We start from the raw sequence: 19,384 nt of genomic DNA on the forward strand, positions 1-19,384 counted from the left end.
AGGAGACCGCATCGGGGGCAACGGATACAATAAATGATACTAGTGGATGTGCAGGTAAAAGTTTGATGGATGTGGAAGGCTCCTTTAGGGCCTTGGATAGGGGTGAAGAGAAGGTGTGGGCACATGTTTTACAGTTCCTGCGGTGGCAGGGGAACGTGCCAGGATGGGAGGGTGGGTCGTAGGGGGGCGTGGACCTGACCAGGTAGTCACGGAGGGAACGGTCTTTGCGGAAGGCGGAGCGGGGTGGGGAGGGAAATATATCCCTGGTGGTGGGGTCTGTTTGGAGGTGGCGGAAATGTCGGCGGATGATTTGGCTCGTTTTTACCTTTTTTACCTTATTTTAAAGGATAACTACCGAGAATCAATTCTGCTCGAAGGTGCAATTATATTTCAGTTGAATAAAGAGAACTATGGAGCTATGAGGGAGGAGCTGGCCAAAGTTCAATGGGGCAATACCTTAGCAGGGATGACAGTGGAGGAACAATGGCAGATATTTCTGGGTATAATGCAAAAGTTGCAGGATCAGTTCATTCCAAAAAGGAAGAAAGATCCTAGGAGGAGGCATGGGTGGCCGTGGCTGACGAGGGAAGTTAAGAAGCATATAAAGTTAAAAGAGAAAAAGTATAACATAGCAACGATGAGTGGGAAAACGGAGCACTGGGAAGCTTTTAAAGAACAACAGAGGATTACTAAGATGGAAATATGCAGAGAAGAAAATGAGGTACGAAGGTAAACTGGCCAATAATATAAAGGAGGATAGTAAAAGCTTTTTTAGGTATGTGAAAGGCAAAAAAATGATTAAGACCAAAATTGGGCACTTGAAGACAGAAACAGGAGAATATATTACGGGGAACAAAGAAATGGCAGAAGAGTTGAATTGGTACTTCAGATCTGTGTTCACTGGGGAAGACACAAGCAATCTCCATGAGGTAACAGTGGCTGAAGGACCTGAACTGAAGGGAATTTATATTTGCCAGGAATTGGTGTTGGAGAGACTGTTAGGTCTGAAGGCTGAAAAGTCCCCGGGGCCTGATGGTCTACATCCCAGGGTACCAAAGGAGATGGCTGTAGAAATCGTGGATGCGTTGGTGATTATTTTCCAGAGTTCGATAGATTCAGGATCAGTTCCTGCAGATTGGAGGGTGGCTAATGTTGTACCACTTTTTAAGAAAGGAGCGAGAGAGAAAGCAGGAAATTATAGACCAGTTAGTTTGACCTCAGTGGTGGGAAAGATGCCGGAATCAATTATAAAGGATGAAATTACGACGCATCTGGATAGCAGTAATAGGATAGGTCAGAGTCAGCATGGATTTATGAAGGGGAAATCATGCTTGACCAATCTTCTGGAATCTTTTGAGGATGTAACTCTGAAGATGGACAAGGGAGATCCAGTGGATGTAGTGTACCTGGACTTTCAGAAAGGCTTTGATAAAGTCCCACATAGGAGGTTAGTGAGCAAAATTAGGGCGCATGGTATTGGGGGCACAGTACTGACTTAGATTGAAAATTGGTTGGCTGACAGGAAACAAAGAGTAGTGATAAACGGCTTCCTTTCGGAATGGCAGGTGGTGACCAGTGGGGTACAGCAGGGATCAGTGCTGGACTGCAGCTTTTTACAATATATATTAATGATATAGAAGATGGTATTAATAGTAACATTAGCTAATTTGCTGATGATACAAAGCTGGGTGGCAGGGTGAAATGTGAGGAGGATGTTAGGAGATTACAGGGTGACCTGGACAGGTTAGGTGAGTGGACAAATACATGGCAGATGCAGTTTAATGTGGATAAATGTATGGTTATCCACTTTAGGCAAGGTCTTCTCCCAAAATCCAGTATACAGCAAGTACTCACCTCCCAGCACACGCACAGGTGTTCACTCTTTACAGAGGCCTAGTCCAACGGTCAGGCCTACCCACATGAACAGTTTATCTGATAAGATGTATTTCTTCACAAGGGCTCAGTCCAAACACCAACAAACAGTGAAGACACAAAAAAACCCAAAGAAAACTAGAGTGCAAGGGCTAAGCACTACCACAAAATCAACATTGTCCTCTTCGCAAAGTAAAAGAGAAAAGAGTAACACACAGGCTGTAACCAGCCAATGAAACAACAATCCCCTAATGAGAACTGAGTTATACCTGAAACACATTGTGCGCATCAGGGGTTTATAAATCAGTCCTCACTAAAGGAATACCAGTTAACAAACTGGCTAAATAATTAAGCCAGTTGAGGAATCAGGTTTCCTTGCCAAAAAAAAGCAGAAACCAACTGCAACAGTAACACACTGACTGTGACCCAGCCAGCACAGAGTCAGTCCCCTAAACTGAGGAGATTCTGAATCTCCTGTTTCTGTCTGTCAGCCAGGGCTCCCTGATTGGCCCAGGTTAACAACCCCAATCAGGGATCTCAGTCAACGATGTCCACCTGGCCGACTTCTTTCCAATCACCACAAATTGGTTTTGAAGTTGAGAAGTAGCAGTCTTTGGTTGAGGTTATCATGGCATCAGGATATTTTGAAACGTGACTGATAGATAGCTTAGTGGAGAAGTTAGGATTTATTAATTAGTAGAAGAATCTGTAATGGAAATTATAGAAATATGACATGGTAATTACAGGAGTATCCTTGACAAGCTTTTGGAAAAAGTTATGAAAGAACCAACTGAGTTCGAAACAGTCTGAAGAAATTAGCTTATGGTGCACATTTGTGTGCTGAAAGGCTGGATATGGAAAATAAGGTGCTGATAGAATTAGTAAAAGAAGTTCAAGGGTACAAATATTTGCCAACAGGAAAGTAATGTCCTGCATAATGCATAACACAACACAAGGATTGGACTGTCGGCAGACCCAACTCGCAACTGGACAAATTGGATATTGATTTTTAGATGGATGAGAAAATGATTTCTCCTCTGATTTAGCTAAAATCAAACATGTGAAGCAGAAAACATTGAACAGACTGCAGGAGCTGTGTGTCCTATCGCAGGATATTAATGATATAGAAGATGGTATTAGTAATAACATTAGCAAATTTGCTGATGATACTAAGCTGGGTGGCAGAGTGAAATGTGAGGAGGATGTTAGGAGATTACAGGGTGACCTGGACAGGTTAGGTGAGTGGTCAGATGCATGGCAGGTGCAGTTTAGTGTGGATAAATGTATGGTTATCCACTTTGGTGGCAAGAACAGGAAGGCAGATTACTACCTAAATAGAATCAATTTAGGTAAAGAGGCAGTACAAAGAGATCTGGGTGTTCTTGTACACCAGTCAATGAAGGTAAGCATGCAGGTACAGCAGGTAGTGAAGAAGGCTTATAGCATGCGGGCCTTCATAACAAGAGGGATTGAGTATAGAAACAAAGAGGTTCTTCTGCAGCTGTACAGGGCCCTGGTAAGACCGCACCTGGAATATTGTGTGCAGTTCTGGTCTCCAAATTTGAGGAAAGACATTCTGGCTGTTGAGGGAATGCAGCGTAGGTTCATGAGGTCAATTCCTGGAATGGCAGGACTATCTTATGTTGATAGACTGGAGCGACTGGGCTTGTATACCCTTGAGTTTCGAAGACAGAGAGGGGACCTGATTGAGACATATAAGATTATTAAAGGATTGGACACTCTGGAGGCAGGAAACATGTTTCCGCTGATGGGTGAGTCCCGAACCAGAGGACACAGCTTAAAAATATGGGGTAGGCCATTTAGGACAGAGATGAGGAGAAACTTCTTCACCCAGAGAGTGGTGGCTGTGTGGAATGCTCTGCCGTAGAAGGCAGTGGAGACCCAGTCTCTGGATTCGTTTAAGAAAGAGTTGGATAGATCTCTCAAGGATAGTGGAATCAAGGGTTATGGAGATAAGGCAGGAACAGGATACTGATTGAGGATGATCAGCCATGATCATAATGAATGGTGGTGCAGGCTCGAAGGGCAGAATGGCCTACTCCTGCACCTATTGTCTATTGCATTTATATAGTGCCTTGTTCATAGTTAAAAAGGTGAATACAAGCCAAAGGAGGAGGTATGAGGACAAGTTAAAGGTACATCTTAAGGGAGCAGAGATTGAAGGAGGGAATATCAGAGCTTATGGCCTCAACAACTGAAAGCACAGCTGCCAATGATGATCGAGGAATGTGGGGATGAGATTCCTAGAATCCTGGGCAGCATGGTGGCTCAGTGGTAAGCATGCTGCCTCACTGCACCAGGGACCCATGTTCGATTCCAGTTTGCGTGTTCTCCCCATGTCTGTGTGGGTTTTCTCTGGGTGCTCTGGTTTCCTACCACAGTTCAAAGATGTGCAGGTTAGGAGGATTGGCCACGCTAAGTTGTCCCTGATGTGTGGATTAGTCATGGGACATACTGGAACAGGGTGGGCTGCTCTTCGGAGGATTGGCTCAGACTCGATGTTCTGAATGGCTTCTTCCACGCTGTGGGGATTCTATGAATATGGAGGGGAAAGGGTGAGATTTGAGCAAAATCATTAATCCAAAAGTTCTGGTAAAATCATCTCTGCACAATTACCTAGTTAAAAATAAACTTTAATTTTGACTGAATATACTGTCAAAGTGAGGAGAGTTGGGAGTGGGTCTAAAGAGTGATCGTTCTAAAATGATCCTGATGGCATTTCCTTGTTGCTAAGCTTCGTGTTGCGCTAACAGTTAGTTACCTCCTAGGGTACACAGTACTGGCCTCACACAGAGAACCAGCAACTCTGGGAGAAGACAGGACAGGAAGAGATGCATTGGCACATCAACCACGTTTTATTATTTTCCAACCACTCAATGTCAGGTCAAGACTGTGAATAAAAAGAGAATAAAACATTGCTTTTAATGGCTTCAATTTTCACTCTATCGATTTTTAACAAAAAGATATACGTTCTTGGCCACTGCCTGCAGCAACTGCAAGGAAAAGAACGAAATGCTGGCAATTCTTATTTCTAGGGTTGAGCTTTTGGCTGACAAAGGATTCAATGTAAGAGACAGACATAGTTTTAATGAGGCTTATGTGTGCCCACCACAGAGCCTAAGTGTAAGAGTTCTGGGGACTTACATGTTTAAAATCATGATTTCGTTCTTTGCAGCCTTCCGAACTTTTCTTCCATCTTTCTTTAAAAACTTCTTGCAAGTGTACATTTTGCCAGTAGATTTTTCTTTTGCTCGGAATATTTCGCAGAATTCCTCCCTGTTTTCAGTAGAGAAAGAGAGAAAATAATTGAGATTCCACAGACCGTCATTGTTCAACCTCATGCTGCAATAATGTGAGAGAATAGGCTTTGTGAAACAAATATATCTCATTAGATCCACTGTGGAAACAATGCACTCAATTGTCTTCTGTTGCCATGAAAAAAGCAAATTTCAAAATTTGGGTAAAATACAATACTTGGCGATATGGAAAGTAATAAGTTGGATAGCAGCAGACCCCAGGAGGACATAGACAGGCTGGTGAAGTGGGCAGACAACTGGCAGATGCAGTTGTGAACTAATGTGAAGTGAGCTTGGCAAAAAAGTAGATATACATGCATTAAATGAGAGGCATGGATAGAGTCAATAGCCAGAGACCTTTCCCCATGGCAAGATTGACTGGCATGAGAGGTCAGGGTTTTAAAATGTTAGGAGGAAGGTTTAGAGGAGACATCAGAGGTAGGTTCTTTGTGCAGAGAGTTGTGAATGCATGGAATACGTTGCCAGCGGTGGTGGTGGAAGCCGAGTCATTAGCGACATTTAAGCGACTGCTGGACATGCACATGGACAGCAGTGAATTGAGAGGTGCATAGGCTAAGTTATTTTATTTTACATTAGGATTAATCCTCAGCACAACATCATAGGCCGAAAGGCCTGTTCTGTGCTGCACTTTTCTATGTTCTATGTTCTAAAGTCTACTTGGTACTATATCATGGCAAAGTGTAAGAACAGAGGATCGGGGGGACAATATTCATAATTTTTCCACGTGGCTAGGTTGGGTAGCAGTTACGGAAATGCTGGATCAGCATTTACTGCCCATCCCTAACTGACCTTGTGCAGGTGGTGGTGAGCTGTCTTCCTGTGGTTCATTGAGGCAGATTATCATCTTCTCAGGGTAGTTAAGGATGGGAAATAAATGTTGACTCAGCCAATTTAGACCACATCCCCTGAATGAATTTAAAAAATATGTCTGGGCTGATTGTCTTTGTAAAGATGGTCATTGAATACAAAAACAAGGAGGTTATGGTGAACCTTTCCAAATCATTAGTTAGGCTTCCATTGGAGCGATATGCATAATACCAGGCACCATATAGTCAGAGAGATGTATAGTGCGGAAACAGACCTTTCGGTCCAACTCGCCCATGTCAACCAGATATCTTAAATTAATCTAGTCCCATTTGCCAGCATTTGGCCATTATCCCTCTAAATCTTTCCTATTCATATCCCCATCCAGATGCCTTTTAAATGTTGTAATTGTTCCAGCCTCCACCATTTCATCATGACAGTCTATTCCATACACGCACCATCTTCTGCATGAAAATGTTGATCCTTAGGTCCCTTTTAAATCTTTCCCCTCTCAGCTTAAACCTGTGCCCTTTAGTTTTGGCTCCTGGGGAAAAGATCTCAGCTATTCACCCTATACATGCCCCACATGATTTTATAAACATCAGTAAAGTCACCCCGAGCCTCCAATGTCCCAGGGAAAACAGTGTAATCAGCCTTTCCCTATAGCTCAAACTCTCTAACCCTGACAGCATCCTTGTAAATCTTTTCTGAAACCCTTTCAAGCTTAACAACATTGTTCCTGCAGCGTGCAGACCAGAATTGAAAGCAGTATTCTAAAAGTGTCCTAACCAATGTCCTGTACAGCCATAACATGACTTCCCAATTCCTATACTCAATGCAATGACCAATAAAGGCATGCGTACCAAACACCTTCTTCACTATCCTGTCTACCTGCAACTCACTTTCAAGGAACTATGCACCTGCACTCCAAGGTCTATTTGTTTGGCAGTATTCCTCATGACCTTACCATTTACCTTACCACACTTTAGGAAGAGTGTTAAGGCTTTGTAGAGTGTTCAGAGGTGGTTTACAAATGTGATACCAGGTTTAAAGTACTTTGGATATGTGGTGTGGTTGGAGAGGTTGGGATAATTCTTGAAGGAGAGAACATTGAGGGAGAGATTTTGAGAAATTATTGCTTGAAAGTACAAAAATTATGTATTGCTGAAAAAGAGACACAGAGTCAAAAATTTTCATCCTGTATTCAATGGGATTGAAAAACAAGAAAGCTTGTCTCCTTTTAACAATATCTAAGTTCTGTACTGCCAAGCAATCATTTACATATTTGAGACAAGACTATAACCAAGGTTAAAGAAATTATATCAACAACGTAGTTAGACCTACAGCAAAGATATTCATAAAATAGAGAGAAAGTACTGCTTCGTCACAGTGATTGGTGATTGTTGCTATAAGATAATTGGTCAAAGACCTGAAGGAAAAAAATAGACAGTTTCACAAGGTGGGTGTTAAGATCTGGCCCTTCCTGAAAAAGTTGTCAAATTCAAAAGGGCCACTCCAAAGGGCATGCAATTGAAGAGAATAAATTTGCATACTGATAAGGCAAAATACTGTGTGCAATATCGTTTGGCAAGCTTTTTTCAACAGCCAGTATGCGATGATGTGCCAAACGGACTTTCTTTGCATTGTAAGATTCCATGATCCTAAGTTAGAATAATTGTATAAATAGCAAATCTTGGTTTTCCTGGAATGAGAGGTAAGGGTGAAACGACTGGCAGAATACAGTGGATTGTCAGAGGTGTGATGCTGCTGCCCCTTTAAGAAGGTTACTTTGTCCATGATTTTTTTTTTCAAGAGAGTTTGGAGAAGCAGAGGTACCGAATTGTCTACTTTAACAATGGTGGAGGAGTGGCCAGGTCCCTGAGATCAGGTTTTTTCTAGTTTAGTTTAGCTGTAACAGTGAGAAGCTGCTGCAGTGCAGAAAGGTTCGCAGCTTCAGCAGATGGTTCCTGACTGGCTTTGTCTCTGAAATCTCTTTGGAAGTTGTTCTCTGCTGCCTGTAAGAACCCGTCTTTGAATTTATCTTTTGCCAAGGGATGTGTTTATGGGATGTTACTGGAATTGGAACAGCTCCTTAACTAAGCTGCAGTATCAAGTCTGTTGAACTTTCAAATAGTTAAGTTATTCTGGTTTCTTTTATTTGTGTTTCGACTGCAGTGTTTAAATAAATTTTGTTTTGCTTTAAGTCGAGTGGTTTGACCAGCTGCATCACACCTGGAACACCCACTTCACATCTGCGTTTAAAACAAGAAAATGTTCGGATCTAGGCTAACTTCTTAAAAGTTTGAGGGGGGGGTGCTGGTCTGATCCACAACATAGGAAAGACCATATGTCTTGTTTGGGTTAACTCCCATTAGATTTCAGTCAGTTTGGCTCTGTAGATCTGACCCTTGTTTAGAGTGTTGCCCTGAATTTAATGCAGTCCCTCCAGATAATAAGAAAATGTATGTGGTAGAAAGGCAAAGGCATCCGGGGATACAAGTAAACAAATCATTAAAAGCAGAAGTGTAGATCGCCAAAGCAATTAAAAATCCTAATAAACAACAAGTGCTTGTTTCTTGCGGTACAATATTCAAAAATACTGAAGATAAATTTATATAGGACCCTGGTCAGGTTGCATTTCTGAGTACTCTGCTCACTTCTGGCCTCTCCAATGGACTCCATATCACAGACAAAAAAAAATTACAAGATGTTTCTAAAATGGAGAGATTACAACAATTGGGAAGGATTCTTTGGAATTTAAAATGTTACAAATCTTCAACCTGAGGCAACCTGCTGACTTCCAATTTTAGGCAGTGGAGGATGGATTACCAACCCACTCCCTGGGGGCATGTGGATCATTTGACTATTTTAATGAGGCTGCACGTTGCATTTTATTTTCTTTATTTTTGATTAAATTCTGAATGGCAGGGTTTTTTTTGGCCATTGGGAAAATTTGACTCGTGAAAGGAGGTGAGGAATGCTGAATAACCAGGCATGTGATTTCCCAGAGTTTAGATTAGAGTGGTGCTGGAAAAGCACAGCAGGTCAGACAGCATCCGAGGAGCAGGAAAAGTCCTCACTTTTGCCTATGTGATTTCCTAGCACTGGTTGTGGGTCAGGAAGTGCAGGAGTGTTTCCCCTCACACACTCCACTCCCACTTGAAGTTTACCTTCCTGGCCACTTCCTCCCCATGGTCAGGTACCCTCCCACCGCCCTGGACCACATGGCTACCTGAACTCCTTCTGAACTCTGCTCCTAGCTTTATCAATCTCCATCCCATTCCAAACCTGCAATTCCTGTCAGTCTGACAATCTGATTGGCTACAGCCAGGAAATGGGGACAAACAAAATGATAAATGGATTCGACTGTTAAATTTAGTGGGACCTGAGGGAAGTTGTTCCTGGAGCCCAAAACTGTTTCTTCCTCACTTCTTCACCTTCTGGTAATAGAGGTGTTTGGACAAATGGAACATTACCATTTTTAATTTGTTCACTCAGGGGATGTTTGATTGGATTTGATTTATTTATGTGTACCTATGTACAGTGAAAAGTCTGGTTTTGCTTGCAGTACGGGCAGATCATACCATACAAAGTAGGATAATCGAATATAATGCACAATACAATTTACTGGTGCAGAGAAGATGCACAAAGAGTGAGAGCAACATTAAATTTAAAATTTGAGAGGTCCATTCAGAAGTCTAATAACAGCATGGAAGAAACTGTTCTTGAATATGTTGGTATGTGTGTTTAAGCGTGTTACTTCTGTCTGATGGGAGAGGTTGGAAGAGAATATAACAATAGTGGATGTGGGCATTGCTAGCTAGGACATTCCTAACTTCCTTTGAGAATGTGATACTGAGCTGTCTTCCTCTAGTGCTGCAGTCTTTGTGTAGTATTCAAGCCCATACTGCTGTTAGGAAAGAAATCCCAGCATTTTGACCCAGTGAATGAATGATGGGATTCCAAGTCAGGATGGCATGAGAGGCTCCGAGGGGAACATGCAGGTAGGTAGTTTCTCCATGTATTTGTTGTCCTGCTCCTTCTAGATGGTAGAGGTCATGGCTTTGGGAGGTACTGTTGACGGAACCTTAATGAGTTGTAGGTGATACATATTGCTGCTTCTGTGAGTCAGTGGTGGAGGGAGTGAATGTTGAAGGTGGTGAATGAGATGCCAACCAAAAGGTAGCCTTGTTCTGGATGGTGTTGAACATCTTGAATGTTGTTGGAGCTGCACTCATCTGGGCAAATGGTGAGTATTCCATCACACTCCTGAATTAGTGTCATAGAGATGTACTACACGGAAACAGAGCCTTCAGTCCAACTCATTCATGCTGACCAGATATCCTAAATTAATCTAGTCTCATTTGCCAAGACTTGGCCCATATCACTCTAAACCTTCCTATTCATATACCCATCCAGATGCCTTTTAAATGTTGCAATTGTCCTAGCCTCCACCACTTCCTCTGGCAGCTCATTCCATACACACCCCATGAAAAAAGTTGCCCCTTAGGTCCCTTTTAACTCTTGCACCTCTCACCCAAACCTGTGATCTCTAGTTCTGGACTTCCTTACCCCAGCAAAAAGATCTCATCTATTTATCCTACCCAACCCTGTTATGATTTTATAAATGTCCATAAGGTCACCTCTTAGCCTCCAATGCTCTGGGGAAAACAGCTCCAGCCTATTCAGCCTCTCCAGCCTCTCCCTATAGCTCAAATTGATGGTGGTAGACTTTGGGGAGTTTGGAGATGAATGACTTACTGCTGAATTCTTAGCATCTGACCTTATTTTATATTTAAATGGTTAGTCCAGTTCAGTTTCTGGTCAACGGTTACTCTCAGCATGATGGTTATTGAAAATCCAGTGATGATAATACCATTGAGCATCAAGAGAAAAAGGTTAGGTTCTCTCTTGTTGAGGGTGGTCATTGTCTAACACTCGTTACTTACTACTTGTTAGCCCAAGCCTGTATGTCATCCAACCCTTGCTGTGTTTAGACACGGACTATTTCAGTCTCTGAGGAGTTGTAAATAGTGCTGAATATTGTGCAGTCAATACCAATTATCCAATTTCTGACAGTATGATGGAGGGAAGATCATGTGATTGAGGCTAGAACATTAGTTTGAGGAATTATTGGGGAAATTTGTTGGAACTGAAAGATTGACTTTCACCAATGCATTTAGCTTCCTTTGTCCCTCTTTCCCATTAACTCCAGTTTTGCTTGGGTTGTTGATACACTTGTTGGTCAAATGACACTTTGATGTCAAGGGACAGAAACCGGAATTCAGCTCTTTTATCCATGTCTGTGCGAAGGCTGTAATGTGGTCAGTAGTGAAGTGTCAGTGGTGAAACCCAAACTGGGTGCCAGTGAGCAGGTCACTGCTGAGCAAGTACTGCTTGATAGCATTGTCAAGAATGCCTTCCATCACATCACTGACAACTGAGATTAGAACTGATGGAGTGGTATTTGGCTAGGTTGGGTTTGTGCTGATCTTTGTGTATAATTTCTGGGTGGATTCTGGTATTGTGTCTATACTGCAATGGCTTGACTATGGGCACAGCAGGTTTGGGAGTGCAAGTACTTCACTGAAATGCTATCAGAGCCCAGAGCCTTTGCAATGTCCAGTGCCTTTAGGCAATTTTTGATATTAAAAGGAGTGAAAGGAGCAGGCCGGCGACTGGTGATTGTGGCATTGGCGACCTCCATCTGCTCAGCACTCCTGTTTGAAGGTACCTGCAATGCTTCAGCCTTGACTTTTGTACTGATGTGTTGGTCTCCCCCATCTTTGAGAATTGGAGGATCCTCCTCCAGTTAGTTATTCAATAATCCACTAGCATTCACAGCTGGATGTCGGAGGGTTGCAAGAGTTTAGATCAGATTCAGTGGTTATGGGATTGCTTAATCTCAATGTTTACCACGCATGTGTTGTTGCACACGTAGAATCCTTGACTTCTGCATCCATTAGAATTGCAAAAGCCAATAACTGGCAGAAGTTGGAACATCCAAGTAACAGACTTCCAAGGGGTCGCTGCATTTGACTATTCCAAAATAAATAGTTATAGTCAACATTGGAGGAGGTTGTAAGGTTTTCAACAGGTCACTTAAAACAGTTCATGGGTCACTGAAAAGCAATTCAAAGGTTACAGTCAATTAGAGTCACTGGCAGTCTCCAAGCAGACTAGTGCTGCTGAGAAGGCCCCTGCTCTCTATAGTGGGGTTCAGGGAGAAGTCCCAAGATGGTCAGATGGCTCTGTGCAGCTAGAACTCAGTGGAGCCAGTAGATGTAGCTAAGTTTTGGAAGCAAGGTTCAGGAATGTTCCGGAGCTGCGAGTAGCTCAGAAGAAGCTAGCAAGCAACTAATACTTCAGCACAACAGAGAGTGGGGGATGAAAATTTGTTTGGTGCAAGGGTAGAGTTCAGAAAACAATCTCCAACTGTACTGGCTTGGTGAAGCGAGCAGTCTGTGAAAGGTTGGAGTTATGTCTGCGAGTAGGCACTGTAGTACAGTTTAAAACATTCATGGCAGTGTAGTCTCAGGAAAGGAGGGTGAGTTTCTAGAATGTGAGCAGCTGGATTGACATGACAGGCAGTTTGGAAGCTAGGTTCTTAGAAGAGAAATAAAAATGTTTTAATGCGATTCAATGAACCACAGTATCATTAACATCTGAGGGGCTACTGAGAAGAGGTATCTGTCTTGTCTGCATTTGCTATTTCTTGTCCTCTGTGGGGTGTTCAACCACAGTTTGTCTGTTACCCATAGGTTAAATCTGATGTTAGAATGAGTTGCATATGTTCTAGATTGTATTAGAATTCTAAATTTGTATTGCAAATTTTACTGTCATTTGATCAAAACTGTGGAATATGGTGGTTCTATTCTCTTCATAAGTACCTGGGATCTCAAACTTTGCCCACTTTGTCTATTGGTCTCAAGCTAGACTGTAACATAAGCTATAATAAGCTTCACCAGGTTGACACCTCATGTTTAGGTGTGCTTGATGCTGCTCCTGGCATGCCCTCCTGCACTTTCCATTGAGCCATGGTTGATTCTCCTGGCTTGATGCTAATGATGGATTGATACTAATGGCAGAGTGAGGGATATACTGGTCACTTCAGTGCTTCTGATGGCTCACAGTGCCTCATGGGTGCCCAGTTTTAAGTTGCTAGACAAATTCAAAATCTATCCACAATGGAAGGTATCTTCAATGTGAAGATTGAACATTATCTCCACAAGAATGTCACTCCTGCTGATATTGTCATGGGTACTTTCATCTGTGATCAGTGAGGACAATGTGAAGTAAGTTTGTTCCCTCTATTACTTCCCTCAACTGCTGCAGATCTAGTCTAGCAGTTCTGTCATTTAGGACTCAACCCGTTCATTAGAAGTGGTGCTACTGGGTCATTCTTGGGGATGGGCATTGAAATCTGCCAACCAGAGAATACTCAGTGCTTCTTCCAATTTGTGTTCAATGTGGAGACCAATGGATTTATCAGCTGAAGAGGGGCAGTGGGCACTAGGTGGTAATCAGCAAGAGGTCCTCTTGCTCATCTTTGACCTGATGCCGTGAGATTTCACAACGACTGGAGTCAATGTTAAGAATATGTAAAATTTCCTCATTAGCTTAATAATTAGTAAGGAGTAAGTTCCTTACTCAAAGAACAATTACAGTGGTGACTCCGGAATCCTAACGCCCTATTGTTCGAACAAATTGGAATCCGAACAATTGTTTCGAAAAACTTTTGCCCTAAAATCCAAACACGTTTTCAGAATCCGAACACCACGTATCGTTCAGGTCGCACATTGTTTGTTCAGTTCGTCCTGGGAAGTAGTCGTGAAAGCATTTTGTTCAGTTCGTCCTGGGAAGTAGTCGTGAAAGCATCGCTCATGTGTCCATCACTAGTTTACCTTGTGTTTTCACCTTGATTTGTGTTGTTTTTTTTAATTATCACCCTTGTGAATTCACCATGGCACCCAAGAAGAGCAGTGAAGCAAATAAGTACATTCACCATTAGCACTCCTCACTAAGGTAAATGAAGTTATTTTCATGTTAGTACATTTATTTCTTGTTTTTATTATTATTACTTGATATTTAGGTCATTTACTCATCTTATTTTACCTTAACCATGTGTATTTGTAAAAGTGTCTTGAAAATTTTTTTTTGGGTCCAGAAGCAGATTAATTCATTTTCCATTATTTCTTACGGGGAAAATGGTTTCGGAATGCAAACGTTTTGCAATCCGAATAGCCTCCTGGAACGAATTAAAGTCGGATTCCGAGGCACCACTGTACAATGTGGAACTTGCTAGTGAACCACCCATGGGCAAATTGCTTCCAAAAAGTAAATTAGACAATTATGTTACAGAGATTAAATAGGCTGAGAGGCAGGTGCAGCTGAAGAAGGTATGTCTCAGGTATAAGTACAAACATGGACTACGAGCATAGAATCCTGACACTGTGGAAAGAGGCCATTTGGCCCACTGAGTCCACACCAGCCCTCCGAACAGCATCCAAACCCAGCCCCCTATCCTATCCCCATAGCCTTGCATTTCCCATGGCTAATCCACCTAGTCTTTACATCCTTGTACACTATGGACAAATTAGCATGGCCAATCCACCTAACCTACACATCTCTGGAGTGTGGGAGGGAACCAACACAGACACAGGGAGAAAGTGCAACCTCCATACAGACAGTCACCCAAGGCTGGGATTGAAACTGGGTCCCAGTGGAAACCACTGAGCCACTGTGCTGCCCTCAGTTGGGTTGAATGTTCTGTTATGCTCTATATTTTGTGAATATAGGATCAAGCCTGTGTACTTTGCTATATTATTATCCCATGGACACTTCAGTGGTGCAAAGCTGTTGCGTCCCTTCTGAATCTTGAAATCTTTAAATGGGTCACATTGGAATCATTTATCCAATGAAAACAAATTTTCCGTAACTTTCCCTCAAAACCTATGTTCATAATACCTGGAATCAACTAATTTGTTGCCCTAAACCCTCAAGGGAAATAACTTTCTGCCTGTCCATATGCAACCAAAACATCTTGGAATCTACAGGCAGCAACCTATCCACCATGTTTAGATTTCAATGCTACTCTTTCCCCTAAGTAATCCAATACCTTATTTCCCTCTATACTGGTTGGTGAACCAAATGATCTTTTCTTACGAGGTACTTCTGTAATCATGTTCTTAATTCTAATAATTGCTGAAATTATAATTACCCAAAACATAGCCTGTTTACTCGTGACAAGAAAACCCAGAAATTCCCATTTTAATGAATTGGATTCTATTGCAAGGCTCAGATATCAAAGGGCAAGTTCCAAATTCATTACATCTCCCTGAATTATCCATGTGGCTCATCTTTAGATTTACTATTCTGTAAAATCACATTAGGTCTGGTTAAAGCTCCAGTACCAAATATTGTTCACATCCATCTGCTTCCTATCTCCAACTGTCAAGTTTTCTAACTTACTCTTTAGTTGCATATTTTTCTGTACATAAGTGAAAGGGAGGCAGAAATTATAATCTCAACATATAATCCCTCAGGGATTTTGGTGTATACTTACGTTTTGACTGTTTGTCCCAGATCATATTTGTCTGTGACGTCCGAAGGGTTATTATAATCCTTTTTGTCACCAAGCGTTATACAGCCAAAAGGCATTGCTGTTGTTAGTCTGTAAAAAAAGCAAAACCGAAACTATTAGTGAGAAAGTGTATGCGACGATTTGATGGCTTTAAGAAGTGTATTTTATCCTTTACTTTTCTGAAGAGAGGTTAGGTACTGAGCTGTTCTATTTGAATCCAATAGAGTAAACAGCTTGTGAGGCCTTGGAGTTTTTTTAAACAAGAGAAGCAGCCTGAATTGGTTGGGTCAAGCTCCCCTGAAGTCAGGATTTTTAGTTTTAGTTTTTCAGTAGCAGTTGCTGCTGGGTTCTTGAAGCTGGATGTGGAAGCTGTTTCTTCGCTTTCTGTTACAGCTAAGAGCTGGAGGTTCTCTTCCTGCTGCTAGAATTGCAAGTGAAACAATCTATATTTTGAGGGGGCTTGGTCTGGTCCATAACATGTATTGCATATAAAGCTATTGGATCAACAAATTATCTTTGCAAGGTCTATGCAGATACATCATGGTAATTTTACCCATTTTAGCTCAATCATCTGGAAATTAACTTTGAGTTCTTGCGAAGCACCTTTTCTAGATGGGTCAAAACGTGGCCAGAACACAACATCAATTCTATGACTAGCAGTCTGTTCAGAAGTTCTTTGTGTTGCCAAATATGGTTGTATTGCTACAGTAGTAATCAATCCAACAGAATATGGAAAATCATAGCACGATCCTTTCACTTGCTGAAAAATGTTGGTAAGATAATACGTTCCAGTATGAGTGAAAGGCTGCTGTCTTTGTACAAGAGCACCTGAAGGGACTCAAACTGGCCAGGGGAAAAGCATTGCTAACTAGTCTTTGACTCATACAACACAGGAGAGCATTCAACTCATGGAATTTATATTAGATCTTTGAATGAGCAATCTAACCAGCCTCACTCCCCTCTGCTTTTCTTTTAGTGCTGCACGTTTTCCTTTCAAACACATAACTGATCAGTTAATGTGCATTATGAGCACCCTTTCTCCCCCAGCACTCCACACCATGCCCTCCCCTATTGCATAAATGCTGCCCCCTCCACACTTGATGTCTGCTATGATGAAGAGTCATCTGGACTCGAAACGTTAACTTGCTCTCTCCATGGATGCTGCCTGACCCACTGTGATCTCTAGCATTTTTTGTTTTCAGTACAGATTCCAGCATCTGCAGTAATTTGCTCCTAAATATCTACCTTCCTTGATTACTGACCCTCCTGATCTACCCTATCAAACCTCTCATAATATTCAATCTTCCTTTGTGAACATGTTAAATGATTTCAGTTCTCAGGAGTAGTATATGAAGGCCCTGCCCAGTGAAGACAGGAGTACGACAATAAAAAGGTATCGATAAAATTGGAATTTTATTTTCTATTTTTTAATTGGCTTCCTAGTTGTTAATTAACTGACGACAAATAGAAGAAGCTTACAACACCTTTGACATGTTGCAGTTTGAATTTTTATGCGTATTTTTAATTTTTGATTTTATACTTAAATCAATATTGTAACAAAAATATATCTTGCAATATGGCAGAATAAATATGACTGGAAATCCAAGGCTCCCTACTGTGCTAACATTGCCTTTTGCATAAGGCACATAGGATGTCTAACTGAAATCCATAAAGATTCTTTATACATGCGGCTCCAAGACAAGTGAAATATCAACTCGACTAAGATTTCACTATTCCCCTTAACTGACTTCAGACATATGCTTATAATCATATGGTAATAATTTTCAATGAATCATGTTTTAATGACAAGGTCACTGATCTTGGACACTAACCTATTGGCTACCTCATGGTGTGAGATGTTAAACTCATTTGAAACCTTTTCAATTATTCAGAGTTAAAACTGGGCTGAGCACCTCCTAAAATGTTTGTCCATCTATCTTTGCTCCTGTCCTCTTTTCCAGGGTAGACTTCCATTGGATTGGTGCACACTTTTGGCCAAAGTGACGCAGCGGTTTGCTATTGCCTTCTGCGGAATGGTGGACCAGGAATCTCACCCACACTGTCCTCCTGCCATGTTAGAAGCATTTATAGACGGAAAATTGACTTGCTCGGCCATGTGATGAGTGAAACTTGCCTGACTGTCATGGTGCACTTGTATCATCATCCCCCTTCTCATTCCCATCTGAGTCAACTTTGTTGGCTTTTATAGAATACCTACAGCGTGGATGCGGGCCATTCAGTCCATTGAATCTACACCGACCTTCCAAACAGCATCCCACCCAGACCCACCCCATTCTGTAACCCTACATTTGCCATGGCTAACCCACCTAGCTTGCACATCTTTGGACTGTAGGAGGAAACCAAAGCATCCAGAGGAAACCCACGCAGAGAACGTGCAAACTCCACACAGACAGTCACCCGTGGGGTGGAAATCAAATCAGTGTCCCTGGCACTGTGAGGCAGCAGTGCTAACCACTGAGCCACTGTGCCGCCCAATCGCATGAAAATATTGAATAGCAGAGCAGGAGCGAAGGGCTGAATGGCTTACTTCTGCTCCATTTTCTATGTAAATATAAAATGACACATCTAACTTTGCCACTTACACTGTATGTTAATAGAGGATATGTAAATTACATTTGTGACAGAAAGATAACATTTCACAAGCACATTGCATGTCTTGCAATTTGAGGACAACTCAAGTTGGTTTTGGTGTCATGAAACAAGACAATCCCAGATTGACAAATGGTGCTGTAAAACCAAGGCATGATCATGCTAGGGAATGAAAGCCTTCCCAATTTTGGATGTGCACTGGCATTACGAAGAACTTTCAGCTTAGGTATACATAAGCTGATGAATGGGCAAAGTTTACTCTGCACTGCTCCAACGAGTTGGTGCTGCAGCCATGGGAAAGGGGCATTCTGATTGACAATTTTCATGCCCCTGAAAGCCAACAATGCCCCCCACCCTCCCACTCACTCACCTCTGGCTGCTTTGAAGAAACTATTTGTATTAACAGGAGAGACAATATCCAGAGGGCACATGGTTAAATTAATTGGTGATAATGCTTGGATGTGGGGCTAATCAGGGGACATTTTTTTTACAGTGGGTTGTTATGATCTGGATACATTGCCTATACAGGTGATGGAAATAGATTAATTAATAAGTTTCAAAATGGAATTAAATATCTGCTTAAAAAGAATAGTAAGAAGTACAGGTAGGTCTCCTATAATACCATAGTGACATTCCAGCGAAACCACACTTCATAGAAAATCGCTTCAAAGAAAAATGGGGTCAGGGCAGACCGGCAACAAATATTACGCAAAATTGTTCAAAAACCACCCAAAAGCCTAACACCAAGTATAGCACAGCCTGAATGAAGGTTTAAATCATATTTATTAATGGAACAATAGTAAATTTAACACATTACATTGAAAAGATATTGTTAACGCAGTGGCAGAGGGTCATCATCATCACCACCTTGAGGTGCAATTATGGTTGCAGAAGTGGAAGGCTGTGGTTGATTGTCTTCTGGCTGTTTCTTAGGGGTTGGTTTAGATTGTGTGATATGCAGGTATAAAAACAAATTAAAAAGACAATGGAACATTTAAGAGTCATCTCCTCTACATTGGAGAGACAGAATGCCAACTCACGGAGCATTTAAGTGAACACCTCTGGGACTCATGCACCCAACAACCCGATGCCACGTGGCCAACGACTTCAACTCCCCATCCCACTCCAGCAAAGACATGCAAGGTCTAGTCTTTCTCCATTGCCAAATCCAAGCCAT

The 19,384-nt window shown here is 41.8% G+C and overlaps 1 protein-coding gene across 2 annotated transcripts in view; it reads right to left on the reverse strand.

Moving 5' to 3' along the window:
• Window positions 1–19,384, reverse strand: part of LOC122558854 (caM kinase-like vesicle-associated protein) — a 143,983-nt gene that overhangs the window by 73,844 nt on the left and 50,755 nt on the right. For both annotated transcript variants that reach the window (XM_043707701.1, XM_043707702.1), the window contains exons 2-3: window positions 15,580–15,687; window positions 5,038–5,169 (exon numbers count right to left, since the gene is read on the reverse strand). In XM_043707701.1, the coding sequence (XP_043563636.1) occupies window positions 5,038–5,169; window positions 15,580–15,674 (227 nt within the window). In that variant the 5' untranslated portion in view covers window positions 15,675–15,687. The remainder of the gene's footprint in view (window positions 1–5,037; window positions 5,170–15,579; window positions 15,688–19,384) is intronic.

Source organism: Chiloscyllium plagiosum, chromosome 18 (assembly GCF_004010195.1).
Source record: "Chiloscyllium plagiosum isolate BGI_BamShark_2017 chromosome 18, ASM401019v2, whole genome shotgun sequence".
Taxonomy (NCBI): Eukaryota; Metazoa; Chordata; class Chondrichthyes; order Orectolobiformes; family Hemiscylliidae; genus Chiloscyllium; species Chiloscyllium plagiosum.